We start from the raw sequence: 21,296 nt of genomic DNA, 5'->3' as shown, positions 1-21,296 counted from the left end.
GTTCAATTTAACATTACCGTTTCGTTGTACGTTTAACTATCACTTGCTCCAGCACAACTACAGTGGTAAACCATGGGTTCAATCCACTAAAACCACTTGCTCCAGTAATTGCATTCTAGCAATCAGTACAAATTAAAAAAAATCACACCTTCTCAATTTCACTGCTTTCCTGCTTCTGACGCTACCCAGCTCTTTCTTGATACCGAACTTTACCTAAAATCTTGACCTTGACCATGGTATAAATAAAGCTTGTGTCAATTTATTCCTTTGTTCATTTTTCAGCCAGCTCCTTTATTTTCTTTAGGAGGCTCTCCTCCTCCTCGCAGCCTGTGGATAAGCCGAAGAGCTCCGTTCTAAGCCTGCTCCACTCGTTCAGCCTTCAGAAAACTCTCACCCAGTCCTGACTTGTTTTCACAAAGCAAATCCAAACTTCTCCCTATTCCCTCACCTCCCTGACAGCTTTTCTCTGCCAGCTTCCTTGACCAAGTCAATGCATCGAAACCATCCTGGGCCCTCTGTTTGGCACTGCCGAGCTCCTCACCTACCCCCTAACCTGGATAAATATTCTTCTTTCCCGTTGCAGAGAAATCACTGTTTCCATTTCTTCCTTCATCACGCAGCTATCGCCCACATTCTCCTTCCACCCAGATAATCAAAATCTCATTATTTCTCACTCTGATTTATCAGCCTTCCCTATACATTCCTACCCCCCACATTAGCGTCTCTTTCCAAACATCGTATCCCTTCCAAGCTTCCCCCTCCTCCTTGGAAACATGCGATCCTGGGAAACCCCACAACCGTAAAGGCTCTGACTACTCCCTGCTTCTGCACCCCCTGCCTACGCGAGGGCTGGTGGATCCCGTTACCCACGTACCTGCTGTCCTCACAAGCACCACAGCGTTCTCCCCCATCCAGGCCCCGCTCGCTACTGACACATCTAGAAGTTTTTATAGAGGTGCGCCAGAAAGGCAGAAGTTGAGGAGGTATTTGAGGGCCAAGAAGGTGCAAAGTTATTTCAGCACCTTCCTCTGATGCAGCCCTTTAAATTGCTTGCTGAGTTCTGCTGCTGTGTTCTCTATAGAAATTCAAAGGGCGGCTAGATGTGTCATCATCAGACCTAAAACAGCCTAGCAATTTATGTGAAGGATGAAGTCAAGTGAACGTACACCTGGCTAGCTTTAAACGCAAGCAGAATGAATGCATCCTATGATGCTTATTAATAACAGGCTGAACAAGCCTAGTTACAGCTGCACAATTTTGCAGCAAGTGTGATGACAGACAAACATAATCAACAAAATCAGAAGTTCCCCATTTGTTGGGGAAGAGCAGTGAAAAAAGTCAGTTATAAATTTTTAACGTTTTTTTTTAAACTATGAACTGGACTCTTGGAAATTGTATCTTGGATTTTATTCCTCAGTAAATTATAATATATTGCTTTTTGTAAATGGAAGTGTGGGTCACATTTTCAAAAACTGAAAGCCGAGGAGTTGACTTCAAAACATAAATGGCTATTGACCTGCTTTCTTGCCATTTAGAATATTTCAAATTAAAAAAGAAAAAAAATGACAACATTTCCAGAAGAAATCAAGGCAGAGAATGGATTATATAAAAGCTTCCAATTAATTATGCTTAGAGACAGGAAGATTATTTTTATGATATTATTATGCTGAAAAAAAAATTACCAATTGACCTAATACTTCCAATTCCCTCCTTCCAATCAGATCAAACAACGTGTCAGAATGATGTCTCATGCTACACTTTACCCATCAGAAGCCAAGATCCTGCACAACTTACTTTTTATTTACGCTCTAGCTTGGAGCAGTGTTACTCAGTGACCTCAGAGCAAGGGCTGAGGGCTGCTTTGCACCATCAAGCGAGGAGCACAGGCTTGCCCGCGGAACACCGAGGAGCCTGGAGCATGCCAAGGCAGCCCGGAGCACGCCGTACCACGCCGTACCACACCACACCGCCGCTCCCCGCACCGCACCACACACCCACCCAGGCCAGAGCCGCCGCACAGCCCCGGGGGATTATCTCCAGGCAGCCAAGTGCAAAACAGATTCCATCAGCTGACTGCAACACCCCAAATCTTTATGTAGATTCTGCTTCCAGGGAAGCGATACCAGCGTATTTGCCAACCAATTTGTCCTAACAGGCCCATTGTAAAAGATGTGGCTCGCAGGCATACCTGCCGTGTATTTCTAAATGGATTAGAAAATAATTAATGTTTAAAAAGCTTCAGGCATTTTGTTTAACGAAGAGGTTGAACATAATGCCAAATACGCCTTTTTCTCATCTATTTATTTGACGTACATGCTGTTACACGTTTTAGTTACTTAAGCACAATTAACTAAACCCAAGGTAATGGCAAGGCTGCCAAGCACAGATCAACCGTTCACGGCTTAGAAGGCCGGTAACTAAAACAGTTTCAGCTTATTAGAAAAGAGCTGGGAACACTAATAACAGCAATTCTTTACCTCAGCTGAAAGTAAAGCACCGGACACGACAGAACTCTAAGAACTTGCAGGCTATACTAGATGACCAAGGTTACATATGGAATGAACTGTACGTCCCAAGACCGCCTTGATTCCTAGGCATTTCTGGTGCACAGATGCTTTAACCAGAAAAACAAAAACCAAGCCCCCAAAACCCCAAGAAAACAAAGCCCAACCCCTAAGCAAGTGCACACCAGGAGGAGTGTAGGAAGTCAGAGGGTTAGTACTGAGAGTTCATATTTAAAGTTGCATTTTATGAAGAAATTTACATAAGCGGGGAAAAAAACCCCACAAAGCATAAAAAAAAAAAAGGCACGGCAAGAGCTCTGGGGCCCTGGGAAGGGTTTGAAAGCAGCGCTCCAGGGGATGAGTCAGGAAAGAGAAGTCAAGTGTGAACAAGACAAGGGTAGAGCCAAGTTGTTCAGAGGGACTGACGCAGTCAAAAAATGCTTCTTACCAACCTTGTTCTGATAAAATCCTATTAATATGTTACAGTAGCCTACTGCCAAGACCTCAAGTACCTACGTACTGTGCCGTCTCCCAAAGCCACCTGGCAGGGCTGTTGGAAGGAAAACTGAAGGGAAGCGCTTGAGTGTCACAGAGAGAGGACAAGTTAGCAGAGCAGCACGGAGAGGAACATCGCCGTGAATGGGGAAGCTGATGAAACTGGTTAAGATGAAACGACAGAAAGCAGAAGATGAGAACTGTAAATCCCAATGACAGAAATGCAATCTGCAATCAAGACAGCTGGTAAAGGTCATTCAAGGACAGAGCCCAACAGCAGGACCACGAGGAGATTTAAATTCTGAGTGCTGCTAAGCAAAGGGGAGAAGGAAAGGAAGGGAAAACAGAAACAGCAAATAAGGTGATCATTAGTCATTTTTTCAAAGCCCCTGTTTTTCTTTTTTTGACATTTTTTAAAAGCCTCATCTGACAGAGACCCCTACATGCCACGGACATTAACCCTTCAGATAACTTTATTTGAACTTTTGTAGGTATTTTAAAGATCACCTTCACATTGAAATGGACAACTCAAAACATGGTCAGATACCTTTCCTCTAACAAAAAGAAAAGTGGTGCAGCAAATTGATCAAACTCCTACATTATCTACATGGGAAATAAATTTGTTAGAATAGTGAAATTACCAGCTAACACTATAATGAAAGCAGAAAGCTGGAAGCTAGCAGTAGGTGTGTTTAGACTAGCCAAAAAAAGGAAGTGAAACTGTTGTAAATTCACACTGAACGCAGCTAATTTGCAAAAGTGCCAACCTACTATGCTGGTATTCTAAATAAAGAAGGAAATACTTAAAGAGCTGCTTTTGCACAGAAAATGTAACTGATCATTGCAGGAATTATCTGTGACTTGCTATGGCCTACATGGCACAAGATGATGCCAGCCTTGATGACCATAATGACTGCTTCATCGTACTGTAAAATATACAAACGTCTTGCCTCCTCCCTCTTATGTCACTGTTACACTAACAAACATTCCATATGAGAAAGTGAGTATCTATGCATCTTCTATTAGCCTATATCTATATTGTAAATGATATTGTTTCCTAGAAAAAAACAAACCACATACACACACCCCTACTTTTACATTTTCAATACTGCATTTGCTATAAGGATTTCATCACGTGTCTGCACTTGTCATTCATTTTAGGACTCGCGCACTATGTTTCTCCAACACCTGCTTTTGACTAAACCTTCTGACATATCTCCAGTTACTCCATCTCTTTCTATAACAGAACTTGAACAGAAGAAAACATTAGTCCTCTGTGACTACATTATAGGCAGTACAGCTACAGAAAAGAAGTTTCTGTAATAAGGGATAAACCCATTATTTTAATTACTTAAAAAACACTAAAAATTGTAGTGGTTACAAAGTTAAAGATGGTAACTTTAATCTGTCCATGACAGCAATATCAGGTTCCTAAGAGTATGTATGTAATATGAAAGACATGATTTGCCATGTACATTATGAAAACAACATACTAGCTTCACCCCAGAATGGAACCAATAAACTTCGTGCAATAAACTTGAATTTATGATTGAGTCTATGTGCCCTTGATAGAACTGCCCAGTCATTTTTATTCATCCTTTGAGCAAACTGTAACATTGCAAAGTTTGTTAATAATGAATTGAGCAATTTCAGCCAATCTAAAGACTTGGACAAGAAATTACATTTAAATTGCCCATTCACATACTCAGAACTATTATTCTGATCTTTGAAAATATCGTTCTTCTTCATGCTTATGATTAGAAAGAATTAAGGTTTTTACAAAATGTTAATACTTACTTATCTCCAAAGAATTTTCTCCAGAAATCTGCAGCATCGGCTTTGGTGATACGAAAGTTATCACCCTGGAATTGGCCATTTGGAAAAATAGCCTTGATTTCTGCTAGCATGTGGCTGAAGATGAGGGACAGCTTTGTTAGGTTTCTCCTGTGGATATAATAGAAAGAAAAGTATAATCACATCAAATCCTCAAAATTGAATAAATTGAATCAATCTTTCAGTATCTTGTATCTCTTGCATATTTGTGTAATCATCACTGCGTGACACAAGAAAAACACTGAGCTTTCAACTGAAAACACATCAAAGAAATACAAATCGGTAGTTTGTGTTTCCATGCACTTCTGAGGATCTATTTATTATAAGTCTCGGGGAATATAAGATCATTTGTTCAGAAATGGAACAGATCTGGGTTCTCAACTGGATATTCCAGATACATGTCTGATCTCCATAAACATTAAGCTTGTGTATTTCTATTTCATTTAACCACTGCAGAAACAGGAATTTATACTAATTAGACAGTTAATAGATTAAAAAAAACCCAACATTTTAATTATATTTAAAATTAACCAAAAGCCACACAATAAACCTCAAAATACAGTTTCAGATGTGACATCAAACCTATTTCAATCACAGGTTTCTAGAAAGGTAAACACAGCACAGAACTAGGTTTATTCATTGCCTACAACAATTTTATACTTTCCAGCTTTCCCTTACTGCAGGTACTTCTTATTTTCATTTAAAATGCCTTCCCTCTAGTTACAACTTGCTTTCCATTTTCAGTGACATGTTAGAAACAAAAACCAAGCTGCTTTGCTATCAGCTCACTTCCATGAGCTTTCCAGGCTTGAATTCATTAATCAAAAATTATTTGGGTTTTGGCACAGAAATCCCATTTAGTGTAACACAAAGAACACAGCATCCTTAAACACAAATAATTCCGTTGTATGGAAAAATCTGTGGGAGATGGTGGGGGGGAGAGAGAGAAGGGTCAAGCAATCTTTCTATGAGAGTTTCCTTCTGGAGATTCCTTAGACGATCTTTGAAAAAGGTGTATTTTCCCACCTGATACGTGACATAGAGACCACCCAGGAGGCTGAGCAGTTTCTGGTGAAGAATTTGTATTCTTACGTATTTTAACAAAGTACTTTCAGGAGTCGGAAGCATCCTGTGTCAAAACCATTCACCTTTCACAATGTCAGGTACTACTTAATAGTGCCTCCAAAAATTTAGTGAAAAACATAATAAACTAATATCAATCATGTAATTTATAACTGTGTATAGACAGTATTTTAAATAAATGAAAACTTACGAATAAGTCCCTAGCCACATGAAAAGACTCTGATTTTTATACATGCATACCAAATAGCTTTTCAGAATGCTCAAAATCTCAAAAAAAACTACCCAAAAAAATCCAGTGCAAACCCCACCTGAACAGATTTCCTGGGGTCTTCCTAAAAAATGCATGCAGCTTAGTACTGAAGCAGTAATTGTTTCAATTAAATTTGCAAACAACTTATAGAGTACCCTGTGGGAGTTGTGTTGCAGATTTTACTACAGGTTTTGCTACCAAGAAAACTACAATAAAGAAAAGGTAAGTAATTTAAAACGAACACCTGATGAATACATCCTCCCTCCCCTCAAGACTGCAAATGGTTGTAGGGCTAATTCTTTCAGAGCCCTTTAATTCCTCCAGTATAATCAGATGTCTATAATTACGATGCCCAACTGTTCCTTCTTTTCTGGATTTGTTGCTTGCTATCCCCCTTCCTATTTCCTTTGTACTTTAATTACACACACGTGTTCCTTATTATTTTCCTCCTCCGAACTCAAGCCGATGCAGAGCAAGCCACCCCAGACCCGGGATCAGCCAGCAGCTGTCCGTACCGAGATGGAAGCACGATCTGGTGCAAGCCTGAACAGGGCTCCCTTCCCGCTACACCACGTAGCTGCCCACGTCAGCAAGGTGCGGTGCCGCAGGGCTCTTCGCAGGTACGCATTAACCCAGGGAGCTGGCTGGGTCCGTCAGGCTTGCGCCTTGGAGTGAACGGCTACGGGCTGAAGGCACGTACCGGGGCCACCTGGGGCACCTCGGCCAGCGGGGAGCATGTGTGTCGGTACGCACCCGTCCAGGCATGTGCACTGCCTGTGAGGTAGAGCTGCACGGTATGTGACCAGAACCAACAACTGGTAGGAACTGGACAGTAAATTTCCAGTCTACACATGCGTCCAAACGGTCGTACCCGAATGGCAAAGCCTGTTCCTTCCCTCTTTGGACAGTACCAGTCACTAAGTGCATCGATACGCTTTTGTTTTGTTATACAAGTTGGTTAGGATGCAGAAAAAAAGTCAAATTATTTTTTGGATTGTATGTCTATAAACAAGAAAATGTTTTAATACTAAACTAAGAGACCTTCTTTTTATCTGACTGCAAAGCTACTGGAAATCAGCTAGAACCTTACCTGTGCCCGAACATACATGACAGCATGTATGCACAACAGAAAATGCCAAATTCTTCATCATTTATATATATGTATGTTTATCTATATTTATAAATATAAATATATACACGCATACAGTAGCTCTGTTTCCTAATTAATTTTGATTCTTGCTGTACCAGGTGATTACCTCTAGTCCTTCTTTGGTTCCTTCTTTGGTATCAAATGATCATGATAAATCATGTCTTTTCACTTAAACATTTTTGCTGTAGAACTGTAGAGCACATACTGCACCATTTTTGCTTAGACATGCTCACGTGACACCAGATCTCAGTAACTTACTGAGACAGATACAAAGCTCAATGATTTCAGAAATGGTTTTCAAGAATTACACGAGGTGCAGCGGTATCGATGCCATCAGGGTGGGCCAGTGATTCTCCCCACCTGGGCATTTCACTCTTCTGACTGTCTATGAATTTTCACACACGTACTTTTGCTGTCTTGTGGAGGGCTTTCCCACAGCATCACCTCATCCACTTGATGGTCTCTGTGGCTGCACTTTCTAAGTTAGAATGATTCCCTTTTCTCCCCCCATATAAAGATGGAGCAGTGTCAAAAGTTTTCCATTCATAAGCATAAGACGAGGTATTCAAGTCCTATTTTTTTGGGAAAAAACAACAACAACAACAAGTAAAACCATCAGCTTTGGCATTTTGGTGAATAACCCTAATGGAAGCCAAAGAACTGGTCAATCTGAGCCACCTCCTTTAGGTCTCATTCCCACCAGAAGCCTTACAGTAAAGAAGGCCATCGGTACCAGCTCGGTCTGCACCTCCGGCCGTGACACAGGCTCTTCTCCTGGTCCCAGTGAAGCCATCGTAGTGGCAGAGGCAACTGCACTGGCAGCCCGGTGGCACATGAATTATGCAGATGCATGCCCTGGAGGGACTCTTGGAGTCACTAGGTTCCAGCAGGCGAGAGGTATCTTAAGGGATTGTACTGGAGCTACACCTCCAAAAACTGCTATCCGAATTCTTGAGAAACAACGGTTTCAATGCCTCAGCAGCCAGCCTTCAGGGTTTAACGCAATAACACACTTTCACTGCCAACCTGGAGCAGGTTGGAGGTGGGATGTCTTTCCTCAGCTGTGTCAGAGCACAACCACCTCCCTGGTTTCTGGAGAGAGAACGGGGTTTATGCTGATGAGAAAAATCTCTTTCAGAAACCAAAATCGAACAAAACTGCCTCTCTACAGCAAACTGAACTGCAATGATCATTCTCCACAATACAACAGCTACTGCGGTAAGATTTAAGAATGTTTTAACGCTAAATGACGCCGTATCAACTGCATTATATATAGTGCATACATAGTGTCGGTCTCTTCCATATTACTTGCAACACACTCAACACCTATTACTTGATGTTTTTCCTATGATTCATGCTTAGCTTTTCCCCACTGCCTTTTACCAACTCAAACTGATGCCACGCAGGTCAAACCCCTTGTAGAACTTGATTTCTGAAGTACCAGGCTTTCAGTAGTACTTGTTGCCAGACATGCTTGTACATGACAGATCTACTGAAGAACCAACAAGGTTTAGCCAACCCCAGAACACCTACGATATAAAAATTAAAAATTGAATTTTCTTTTAGTATGAACTTGTAAAGGTCTATTGAATCCATAAACATCTTTTGGTTAATCAGCAGAAAGATGAATTTTCTTGACTTCAGAATTATTCTCTCTTTTGGAGTTATACCTCATGAACAAGTTTTCTGAAATACAGACAGTAAAGCCTGAAAATAAGAATTGTGTTTGTTCACTTTGAAATAAATGAAGATATTCTGAATGCATTTTCTCTTCAGCTCTGGGTGTGTGTGTCAGGTTAGGGAATACTGCAAAGAGTTCATATATCACAAGTCATACGTGATTTGAAAAGAGGGCTTACTAATGGAAATATTACATCCCAGTCATAACCAGAGCAGCGGCAGCTGTCCTGCCCTCCTGGTTCTATTAAACAGGAAAGCGAAGCATGACCAGCATGCAACAACACAGATAAGTTTTGGCTGTGTCAACTTGGTAATCACTCTGTGAAAGCTAATTTTGCTTTTCGGAAAGCGATATGGTCTAGCAAACAGAAGTGGACAGGGAATCGGGCGGCGCTGCTTCCCTCCTGCCACTGGCCTGATGGATGAGGTGGGAGAACACCTGTGTCCTGCACCTACTGCCTGCCGACGTGCATGAACCGAGTCAGACACTCAGACAGCTCCAAATACACTGGGCAGAACCAGCATATACATAAATCCACAATGCAAAGCATACATCCGTGCCCTGACCCTTCATAATCACCAGATTTCACAGACGATAACCAAGACAAAGTCATCTTAGCAATACGTCCTTATGTCTCATGCAACAACCCGAAAATGTATAAAACTACTCATATACTGTATCTGTATATCATTTCTGCTTTCATGCTTCTATATTACCATCTCCCACGAACAACAATTATTTTTATTTTACAGCTACACATATTTCTAGGAAAAAAAACGCAGTGTAGAAAGAAGTCACTGTATATCTTTGCAGTTATGTCATTCCAGAATTAGGTTGTTGCTGGGTTTCCTTCTTCATTGCATCTAGTAAGTGTTTAATCTTTCTGCATCCACATAGATATACTTTATTAAACAACAACCTTCTGTAATAAACAATACATCGGCTTTCCAAGCTCATAATATATAACTCAGTCCCCTGGCAAAGGAAAACAGTCTTTAGAGCTAGAATAAAATCTGTTTGGCAGCTAAGAATATTTTCCAGATATTTCTGACAAAAAAGTATACCCAACTATTACTAAAAAACACATAATTCCTCTACAATTCTTATTTAGAGTAATTGTACAAAGACCATCCTGTTAGCCGGCAAAACTGCAAGTCATAACTGCTTATGAACCAAGATAAAAAAGTTTGAAACGCCTTCATAAGGTGAATTGTTTACTCTAACTTTTAAAAATCACACCCACACCCCCCCCCCCGCCAAATATTAAAGCTTCAAAATCCAAAGCATATGTACTGAGCTCATTTCACTTAATTAGTTATATTCAAACCAGATTTCTGACCCATATGCTGGAGCTGCAGTAAAACCCAGGGATCCTACACACTACGTGTTGCTAATTCGAAGGGACAGAACAGAGCCTTGTGACGCAGGTACAGAAAGGGGGAGCAGAGACCCACCTTCTGAGCTCTTCCACCCTGCTCTGCAGGAGTTCAGCATTTACGTTTTGTGCCCTAGGCTTCCGTTCTGTGAAAAAAAGTCCTTTCCAGATTATTTCCCATTTGTATTTTGCCACCATGAGGAAAGCCACAGCTGCCCATACAGCTCCTTGATAGGTTATGCTTCTGCCATTAACTACGGACAAGTGGCACAGACAGGGATGCACCAGGATCAGGAAAAATCACACAAAAAAAGAAAAAAATATTCTGAAGAAATGTGTATTTCTGAGTATCTCCAGAAGGCACAGCGACGTAACCAGAAACGATCTATGCTGCTAGCAGTTTACTCTTGCTAACCCGGTATAACCCCGACGTGTTTATCCCCCTTCCTCTTCCAGAACTTGCCCTTTCACAGACAGCAAACATAGGGCGAAAAAACCCAAAAAAGTAATCCGTCCGTCTGTCCCCCCCAAAAAAAACCCCCAACAAAACAACAACAATAAAAAACCCACCCCCCACAGGTGGACAGTAGAGTCAGTCTTAACCACAGAGATCTTCAACACTTGAGAGGAAGCGAAGGAAACCAAAGGTTCCCGGCAACACACCTGCAGAGGGGAAAAAACCAACAACCCACGACTCTACCATCATATTTGGCAACCAGCTCAACTCTGGATCTGTGCAATAATTATTTTTAAAAGCTATATAAGGACAGGGTATCGTTCAGGGACCAAAGTATATGGGCTTATTCTTGGGATGAAATATTCCTGGGACTAAAGTGTGAGCTCTATTTCCTACTTCTGTTGCTGACTCATGGAAGGGACGCAGGCAAAGAACTTAATTTTTTTGTGCTGTAGTATTCCTCATCTGTAATATGAGGAAAAAAAAAACATAAAAGAAAAAAAAAAAAAAAAAAAAAAAAAGAGACTGCCTTAAACATGGTGAGGTTCAGCCAGTAATTAAATTCATCATATGCTAACATGAAAACCAAGAATAAAATTGTAAGAAACTTGCTGGAGGCAACTACTACTTTTCCTTGAGTCCCAGGGGAGTTGAGCTTATCCTGAGGAGGAAAGCAGAACCCTTCTGTGCCTGGCGCTCCATCGGCCTCTTCCCGACAGATACAAGGAGCACCGTGCAAGGCTGACACAGCTCTCTATTCACGATGGATAGCAAAGGGAAAACTGGCACTTTGGGAAAGATTTGGGCAAGGATGTTTGGGAAAACAAAGCAAGCTGGTCACAATGTGACCTTGAATTTTCCTCCATCTTTTCCTTCGCTTAAAAATCATTTTACATTGACACACCAGCTTCCACCAGCAGTCTGGTTCCTTTCGTTCTCATGTTTTAAAGACCATAAGAGTATCACAACAGAAGGCAATGCCTGATGAACTCAAAATTTCATTCCATCTTTTAAAACTGTGTATCAGCTATCATTTTTTCTATAGTAGGCATTTTCTGCCACGATTATGCAAAAATAAAGAATGAACATAATATATAATAGCTTAGTAAAGAAAATGGAATATACAGAGGAGGGAGGATGGTCAGGGTTTCTCCACATCTCAGACTCTACAAACCGATGAGTCTCTCCACTCGCTGTCTCTGATCTTTCCTTTGTGAACTGGCATGAAATTGTGCCTACCAGCATCTCTTGAGCAAAGTTCTGTCCCAGGATTATATTTGGGTTTTGCTAAACAAACACTCTATACAGCAGCAGCCATGAATAGCTCATCAGCTGGGCTTTAGAGTCCATGTTTTGAAAATTTGACTACTTCCAGTTTGTCCAACGGACAGTTACCCAGCACGGATGAATGCCTCAAGGTCCTCCTCAAGCAGTTTAATCTCTTTTCTCACTAGTACTCAGGTATACGAGGTAACAAATATATCCATGAAAATAAAACCCAAAGAGTGTTCACAGAAATTAAAGTAACAAGGAAATACAGTCTGCAAAAAACAGAATGCGAGTCGTCAAAACTGAAAACAGACGTGCTGACATGCTAAAGATCTAATTTGCCCCAGAAATAATTATTATCTCTATTTACTTATGTGAAAGGACAGAGGCAATAAAAAAAACAACCTCTAGATGATGCTACTCACAGAAGGAAACTAGAATAAAACCAACATGAATATTTACAAATACAAATACTTCGTAGAGGATAGTCAATCCTATGACATAAGTAGTAACATAAAGTACGAGCTAACAGGTTTATTGATTTTACTACTGAAACTTTTAATTGAACTACTATATCATCCTTGCAAAACATATTTACAATGCTTAAACTGATATTACACTTGTTTCTTAAAAAAAAAAAAAAAAAAGAGAGCTGGACACTGCTTTAGTTTTATTTGCTACTTTTTAACAGTCAGTTGCTTTTGCACTGTGGTTCCACTCATCAGTATCAACACGTTATTTAAGCACTCTTCTGCTTCCTCCGTACTCCTCCTGTAGATGTCTTTGTCTACCAAGGTCCAACGTGAACTAACACTGACTTAAAGGTAAAGCCAAGTATTTGTATCTGTCAGTAAAACTGAGGTTGTCACAGAAAGCCCCAGGAACACGAGTAAAACCCATTTTTGCAATGTTGAATTCAGTCACTGAATGCCTAAATATGTAAAACTTTTTTAACAAATGTGAGTGTATTAATATGAAACAACGAAGAAGCAATCAGCATGTTTTCACCATCTTCCAAAGCTTTCTTCAAGCAGAAGGGATATACAAAAGACGACTTGGCCAAAATAAGCAGTTGGTTAAAGGCAGAGGTGTGGCCACTGTAATTCTTTAGTACCTGATTAGGACAGTAAACATCTTGAATTTCATTACAAAGGTCACTCCTACAATCCATCCTACCTGCGTACTAGAAGTATAACCGACAGCATCAACAAGTGTTAACATTCCCCATGTAAGCATCGCCCTCACCGCTCAGGCAAGGATGACTTGGCTTGGCGATTAGCCATGCCATGGAGAAAGCACATCCCTGCCGGGCCAAAGCTGCATGTGAAAAGGGACACGGTCGTACGTGGAGCGACTCAAGCCACTCCGGAAGGGATACAAGGCTGTGTTTGGCACAAATCCTGCCACAGCCAAAGGCCAAGGAGGCCCCCAGGAGGTACTGATGCGACTAAATGCTTCATCTGGTTAACAGCAACCACGCACGAGCGAGGGGAGGCGGTTTCGCCCCGCGCTGCACTCCACCCAGCCCACTGCCACGCTGCGCCGTGATGCTCAGTGCCCGAGCTGCCGACACCGACAGAAGCAGGCATGCCGTACAGCACCCCGCGCACGGGGCTCTGCGTCTGCCCGTCCTCCGAGCCGCAGTCACTGATAGCGCTTCGCTTTTTCAGGTTGCGGTGTGCCCTTTTCTTACACAGAACAGTCCAGAACACGTACTGCAGGCTTGTTCTTTCAGAATTTTCAATTCAGGCTCCATTATGTCACCTTAAAACATGCTGTTACTCTGTTTTCTAAGCGGAATAAATTCAAAAGAGACTCGGTAGAAATAAGCATCCTCAGCGACAGGCCATGTTAAAGTACTAAGTTTCAAAATAAAAGTCTATTGAGTTCTGCATACTATAGCTTCTTGCATAGACAAATCTTTCTGATTGTTAAACAGTTAATCTAAATTTTTTTTTCAGGCTTAACACTGTCATCACACTCTGATTGTGAAAAAGATCTGCAACACGATCTAACCATTTTGGAGAGCAGGACTGGCAATGCTTTTTGCTGACGTTAAGCAGCTTTGGCAAACTAATATGCATATATATCTTTTTTTCACATATATCATTCTCAAATATCAAAATTGGATTTGGGTACTTAACAGGAAATGTCTCTGGATCACATGTGTCTCCCAATACTCTCATGAAAATTGATATGAGTTTGGCCAAATTATGAAACTGAAGTAAACCCTCTCCAAGGGGCCTCAAACAAACCTCGAAGCTCTCGGCTCCCATGGCTGAGCAAACCCAACCTGAAACGCTCTCAGGCAACAAAGGACCCAGCCTGGGCCAGCTCACAGCTGGAGGGCACCGCTCTTCATCCCTCAGTCGGGGCCTTCCCCACCAAAGGGGACAGCGTGAGAAAATCCTTTTCCATTTCTCTTGGTGAAGCCCACGATGACCTCAGAAAAGAAGAACAAGCTGATGCGAGGGCACAGAAGGCAGAAGCCGGAGAAGGCAGACGGGCAGGAATGGGTGGCAACATCGAACTCAGCGAAACTCGATTTAAAAGGTCTGATGATGTGCAGCAGCATAGGAAAGCCCACGAGAAAGTGCCAGCGTTTTTAGAGAAGAATTTGAACAGTATGAAAAAAAATAAACTATAAAGAGATGCATTAAACATCAGGAACAAATGTGCGTGTTATGTGGTTGCTGGCTAAGTGAACATCTACCCCTTGCACTCAGGCCACCCAGGCACCAGTCCCATGGAATAAGACAATTTTATGCTGTATTTACAACCTATCACAATGTACAAATACCAAGTGGACCAACCATGGTCACACACACACAAATTATTTCTGGCAATTTTTTTGAGATCGTAACTTTTCAATTTTTTTTTTCTTTTTTTTTTTTGAGTTGCAAGAAATGTAACAATATTTTTGCTGGTCAGACTTTCTGATAGAGATCGGGGTCTGAACAGAAGCTTTAGCATTCACTTTCATGCACTGGGAGTGTAGAGAAGTACCAAAACTGCTGTATTTTATTTTTTTTTAAAGATTATTTTAAAATAATGTGCCACAACCTGCAGAGGTGCTTATCACCTGCTGTGTCACACATGATTTCCACTGAGTGCAAGCCAACAAGATTGCAAGTCAACAAGCTGTTCCAACATTCCTAAGAGACTAGCCAAAAGGGAATTTTCCTGGCTGAGCTGCTTCGGAGACTTGGTTAAGAGACAATGCTGAGTTGCGCATTTTGCCCTAGAACTTGACTTTTTCTGAAGTTCTTGGATTTTACTTTTTGAGCCTCTTGTACATCATTATTTCTGTGCATTTTGCTCTGTAGCAGTGGTAGGAGCCTTTCATTAAAAGCCAAGTTCATTTTTTTTACAAAGACTGACCCTCTTCATCCCACGTACCTTCCTGTTAAAAGTATCATCGTTAAATGAGCAGAACTCTCCAACTCTGCATCTGCACAAGTGTATTTTTTCACAGACCTTCATGTATGTCAAAATAAGAATTTTTACCGTAAGCCCTGAAGTAAGATTCGGTGTAGGCAGCCACTCTCATTAAAGCATTCTAAGAGTTGTCATTAAAGCATTTTAAGGGTTGCTTTTCATGTGGTCTAAAATACATGATATTTACCAAAATGGAAGTCCAAGTGAGAGCTAAATAACCCACTGAAATAAAATAATCAGCCTTCAAACCACATCTCAAGTACTTCTGAGAGCTAAAGTTATTGAATTCCTATCAAACATATAATAAAAATTCCCATTTCCTCAGATGTGCTTTAATCAAATCCACCTGAAATCGTTCACTGAAAACGATTTAAACACTACTTAGTGCTGAGATGCAGTTTGTTTGCAAAATTCAGTTAACAAAAATCTCTGTTGATAGCTAAGCAGCCTCGCACCAATGCACGTGGCACAGAAACATATAAAATAAGTTACACGAAGCACTGAAACTGTATGTGGGACTTAGAATAATCACTGTGTTTGTTTACTGAGAGGATGTAAAGTGACTTTCATTCAATGGAGAAAGTTACCATCTCCGGCCAAAAGCAGTAAACACCACGAAACCCCCCTGCTCACTGTCACACATACCCCGAAGCCACCAGCCTCTGTCCTCTCGCCTGTCGGCAGCGCCTCTGGGCTGTTTGAAAGCAGATAGAGTGCTGCCAGGCTGTGTTAGCAACTGCCTCTGCACCCAACAGCTAGGAAAGAAAGATCAGATCTTGGTTCAAAAATTGTTACCTGAAACAGTTTCATGATGCTACACCTGCTTACAGCCCCTGGGGACCAGGTCAGAACCTGGCACCAAGAAGGAATATAGCACAGAGGCTGGGAAAAGCCTGATAGATTTCCTCTTCATAGCAAGGTGTGTGGTTTCTGACTAACCAGAAAAAATAGAACTGGCTGAAATATTTTCATCAGTAATATGGACTGAGTAAAAGCAGGTGCTAAAAAAATGCAGAGATATAGCTAGGCAAGACAGCTGTATTTTTCATGAAAACGGAGGCAGAATCTTTACCTTCAGGAAGTACTGCTGTCAACTTTCAGAACAGAAGCTGCCTGTACAAATCAAAATAAAGCATTTTGCTTCTTCACTCCTCATCTCCCATGAGAAGCAAGGGAGGAGAACAAAATGAGCAAGTTGAAAAGTTCCTTGTGAAAATCTGTTTTTCTTTTTCGGTCTAAAGTACAGTAACCAAGGAAGAAATTTATACCCTGACCTGCTTACTAGATATTCCACCCCCCCACCCCCCCCAATGTTAATAAGCTTATCCTATGTCAGCAACCACATTTCTGAACACGCCCCCCCCCCCCCCCCCCCCCCCCCCCGTGATCTCTTCATGGGTGGACGCTTCAGTGTGGGAGACAACCAAATGTTTTAAAGAAAGCTACACAGCCATGGTGTAAGAGGGATGGTGTGGCATGAATAAATAACTGGGTTAAAAAAAGTGGAAGCAGAGGGTAGGCAATAGGGATTGGAAGCAGAGGGTAGGCAATAGGGATTGGAAGCAGAGGGTAGGCAATAGGGATTGGAAGCAGAGGGTAGGCAATAGGGATTGGAAGCAGAGGGTAGGCAATAGGGATTGGAAGCAGAGGGTAGGCAATAGGGATTTCTGCTCCAAATGCAGGGAAGTGCCAGCCGAGTCGTGCAGGGACCTGCTCTGCTCAGCATGCGCACGGGGGAGCAGCGAGCAGCAAGGTGACAAAGCCTCTGGTGACATAAAGCTATTCAAAGGCTATAAGGCTGTCAGGTAAGTGCAAATAGCTGCAGAGTGACTGAGCAACATCAGTGGCAGGTGAACTTCAATACATGTGAAGGCAAAAGAACGTATCCGAAAATATAACCTTGGCCTGATGTACAAAAGGGCAGGCTCTGAGCGCAGCATCGCCAGCCAGAAGCAAGACTTGGGATTATGGCAGGTAACTCCACGGCAGTATCAGCTCAGTGCTCATTGCAATAAAAACACAAATCAAATCCTATGAATTATTAGCAAAGGAACAGTGAACAAAACAGAAAACGTAATTATGCCACCATACAGAATCAAAGTCACCTCTTACCAAACCAGACATGTAAGAACAGATACGTAAGAACCAGACGTAAGAGATACATCAAAACACAACAAGGATTATCAAAGTTAAGCAATGGCTTCAAACCGAGGAGGAACTGAGCGTTGCTGGCACTCCTCACCTTGGACGAGTAACCACCGAGGAAATCTGACAGAGGTCTACAAATTGTGAGTGGCGTAAGGAGGATGGATGGGGACTGACAGTAACTAGAACCGTAAACGAAGCTGACGGGAATCAAGTTCAAAAAAACCCTGATCCACAGAAGCTGTTGCCTAAGGATACTGTGGAGGAAGTTTAAAAAGGCTTGAGAGGAGACTAGAAAAAACACCAGGAAGAGCGGTTTCACTGAAGGTCACTGGAGTAACAAAGCACAAACAGGCTCAGGAAACCCCTGAGCTACAAACGCTCAAAGGCTTGGAGATTTCCAGGGGGGCACACTATATTATGTATGCATGTTTGCACCACTTATTCCTCCTTAGATATCTGCTTACGCTCATCACAGGAAACAAGAACGACCATACTGATTCAGGTTAGGGGTTTGTCTTAAGAACTTCAGAGACGGTACTTAAGAACATGGTACCCTATGTTCCTAAGTTTGCTTACTTCACTCCTCATACAATTTGATTACACAAAACTCTTAAGAGCTTGTAACTTGTAACTTAATTTTGGATACCTTGGTGAATGGAAGCATCCTACAACTTGACAATAATTCTTTTTCATCCCCATAATGGGGATTGGAAATCTGAAGTTGGCCAAGTGTGCTCCGCCAGGAGGTTGGTGCGGCAAAGCCTGGCAGTAGGAACGGGCAGGTGATGGCGCAGTGCTGCATCAGGCTGAAGATCCAGAGAAGCACCACGGTCAGAGCGCTCTGCTGTGCCTTAAAATGACAGATGCAGCAAGAACCTAGAAGGGTACTCGATGACACCGGAGAAGTGAGTAGTGTTAAGAGAGGTGATGGCAAACTCACATCACAGATGTCTTCCAAGGTAATCAACTTTTATAGTGAGAGCCAAGTAAGACAGCGTTCCTAAAATTAGATCAAGAGGCTCATAGAAGGCAAGAGTTCAAAGAGGATGAGAAAAGGTTACTATACCACAGCTGGAGTGGAAACATCAAAATTCTGAGTGGCAATGTGAAAATCTGTACGTTTTACTGCTAAATCTTATCACATGCAAGCTATTTAAGCAACAGACATGAATACAATCACAAGTGGAAACAGACTAAAATCCCTTCCAGTAAAAATATTTTTTAAGGCATGAAGGTTCTAAGAGTCACACCCGATTTTTATTCCCCTGAGACTAAACACTTGTGCAGTTTTGCCTAGCAATGCAGCTCACTTCGCAAAAGTAAACACTTGCTGTGATTATGGATTCCTGGAATGATCAACCAGCCTCTGAAAACAAATTACTTTGAAACAGGAACATAAAACTAAAGACAATAATATTCTTCTATCAAACACTGAAACATTCCAGCTCTTGCTACCAAGGCAAGTAAGAACAGAGGAAACAGCAGACATAGAATTCACGTCTTCAGACGAAACAAAACCAAAAAAGCAAGAAAACCAAAAAATCTCTGGATGCTAGGGAATCCAGCCGGAAGTTTTAATCACTTTTTTTCATGAATCATCTTCAAATCACTGCACTACATATTCCGGCAAATTCTCAGCACCTGAAAATACTTTCATTGAGGTTATATGAAATTGTGTATATTATCTTTGGTTTGGTTTAGTCTGTGGACCCAACATGGCAATTTCTCTAATTACTTGAAAGTTGTAGCTAAATTTAAAAAAGCATATATTCTAAAGAAACACCAGGCTAAGATATTCACAGTCAAAAACATATTCCCACTTCTGGTTTCCAGATAGCAATTTTGGGATAGGAAAGGAGCATTATTTCCTGAAGTGTACCGTGTATTTAATCGCCCTTTTATATTCTGAATAATAGGAAGGACTGCTTAGATCTGAAGTGAAGGGAAACAGGAATAAAAATAAAAATAAAAATAGAAGTGCATTCCTTCCACCTCCGGGAAGCTCAGAGGAGCAGCTACCATGGCAGATGGCCTGCTGGGGTTTGGCCCAGTTAGAAATGCCCGTGATGAAGGGTGACTTGGGGTGGCGTACCTGGTGTTGGGAACCGCTTCCATACCAGCAGCCTTCATCCCACATTGGCGTTGTAAGTCATACCTGAGTTACCGTAATGGATGCTTTGATTGACAGCTATCACTTGATCGCACAGCCCCACAAATTACAAAGCTTCTGTCTGCTAAAGAGGCTTGTCTGAAAAGAATCGTTACCAAAATAAGAACTATTACAGCTGCCCACAACAGTTATACGCTGAAAAAGCTCGTGCGAGCAGCTTCAGCACGAGCTCAGCCTGCAGCAGCAGGGCCGCCGTGTTGTGGGGAGCACTCGAGCCCCACGTCCCCGCGCAGCCTGCCCCGTCCCTGCCCAGATTCCCAGGAAAACGCGAGGCCCTGTGCCCCAGCGTGCCCCAGTGCGCACCAGCAGTCCCACAGTACTCCTTCGCTCCTCCTATTCCCTGATGGCTGAAAGTAAATTTTCCCTCTAGCTCCCAGGGAAGAGAGAGGAAAGAAGGTGACAGACAGCCAGGAAAGGGGGAGCAGAGGAGGCAAAGGCCAAATAGTTTTCCTGGGGCTTCTTGCTTCCCACCCACCAAGCCACATTCCACAGCTCCACAAGGGAGAGCCCCTTCTTTCATGCAGAAGATAAAACAGCCTGACATACGGCGCCCTCACAAAACCCTCATCCACGGAAAAGACTGAAGCAAAACACGAAACATCCAGCGCGCTGCACTCGTGCTCTCATACCACTAAATCCCACCAGACCACAGCAAATGTTTGGGAAGGGAAAGAACTGTACTTCATTGTAATGCCCCCAACATATAAGATTCCCAAATACTTCTCCAAAGAGCCTGAGGATTAAAAGGCCTGGCTAGTATGTCATGACTCACTGCTTAAGTACAGAATATTAAAAGATTAGCCAGCCAGAAAAAAACTTTTCTTTTGCCAACAGTGATGTTAGATAAAAGGTAAAGAGATCTGGAGGAGGTGTGGTGAGAAAGAGGGCAGGAGGAAGAGTCGAGAAGGACACTAGAAATACTTTTTTAAAAAGGTGGCAAGTGAAGGAGAATACCATAAAATCCTACGAAAGCTGAAAGATGAGAAAAGGATAAAACGGTAGAAATGCAAAGTGGAAAATATACATTTCTGATTCTTCCTTCAGCACTTTATCGTTCACATTTTCCTCCAAGTTTAGTCACCTTAACCGAACATATGATTCACAACAGGCTCACTTGCTAGTAACAGAAGATACATGACTAACAAGACACAACAAGTTTTGATTTCAATAGCGAGGTAAGACCTCAGTAGATTCGAAAAATTTATTTCAGTCCAAATGTACAAGTGTGCAAAGAATAACGCTCCGTTTGATTTTTCCATTTCCCAGTCTTTCCAAAGCCTGGCTGCAAGGACCGAGTAACAACTGCAGCGATGCACTAGCACCCAGCAGTTCATCAAGACCTCACACTAGCTGTACAGAATGCTCCCGAAGAACATGAAAACTATTTATTTCCAAAATCAAGCCCTTAGTATATGTTAGGAACAATGTAAATAATTTTGAATT

The 21,296-nt window shown here is 41.9% G+C and overlaps 1 protein-coding gene across 3 annotated transcripts in view; it reads right to left on the bottom strand.

Annotated features, from left to right (window-relative positions):
• CBLB (Cbl proto-oncogene B) overlaps positions 1-21,296 on the bottom strand; it is a 130,340-nt gene that overhangs the window by 58,443 nt on the left and 50,601 nt on the right. For all 3 annotated transcript variants that reach the window (XM_037378251.1, XM_037378253.1, XM_037378252.1), the window contains exon 4: positions 4,797-4,943. In XM_037378251.1, coding sequence (XP_037234148.1) covers positions 4,797-4,943 — 147 coding nt within the window. The remainder of the gene's footprint in view (positions 1-4,796; positions 4,944-21,296) is intronic.

Source organism: Falco rusticolus, chromosome 2, assembly GCF_015220075.1.
Source record: "Falco rusticolus isolate bFalRus1 chromosome 2, bFalRus1.pri, whole genome shotgun sequence".
Taxonomy (NCBI): Eukaryota; Metazoa; Chordata; class Aves; order Falconiformes; family Falconidae; genus Falco; species Falco rusticolus.
Note: the sequence above shows the minus strand (reverse complement) of the source record. Positions and strands in the feature narration are given on the sequence as shown.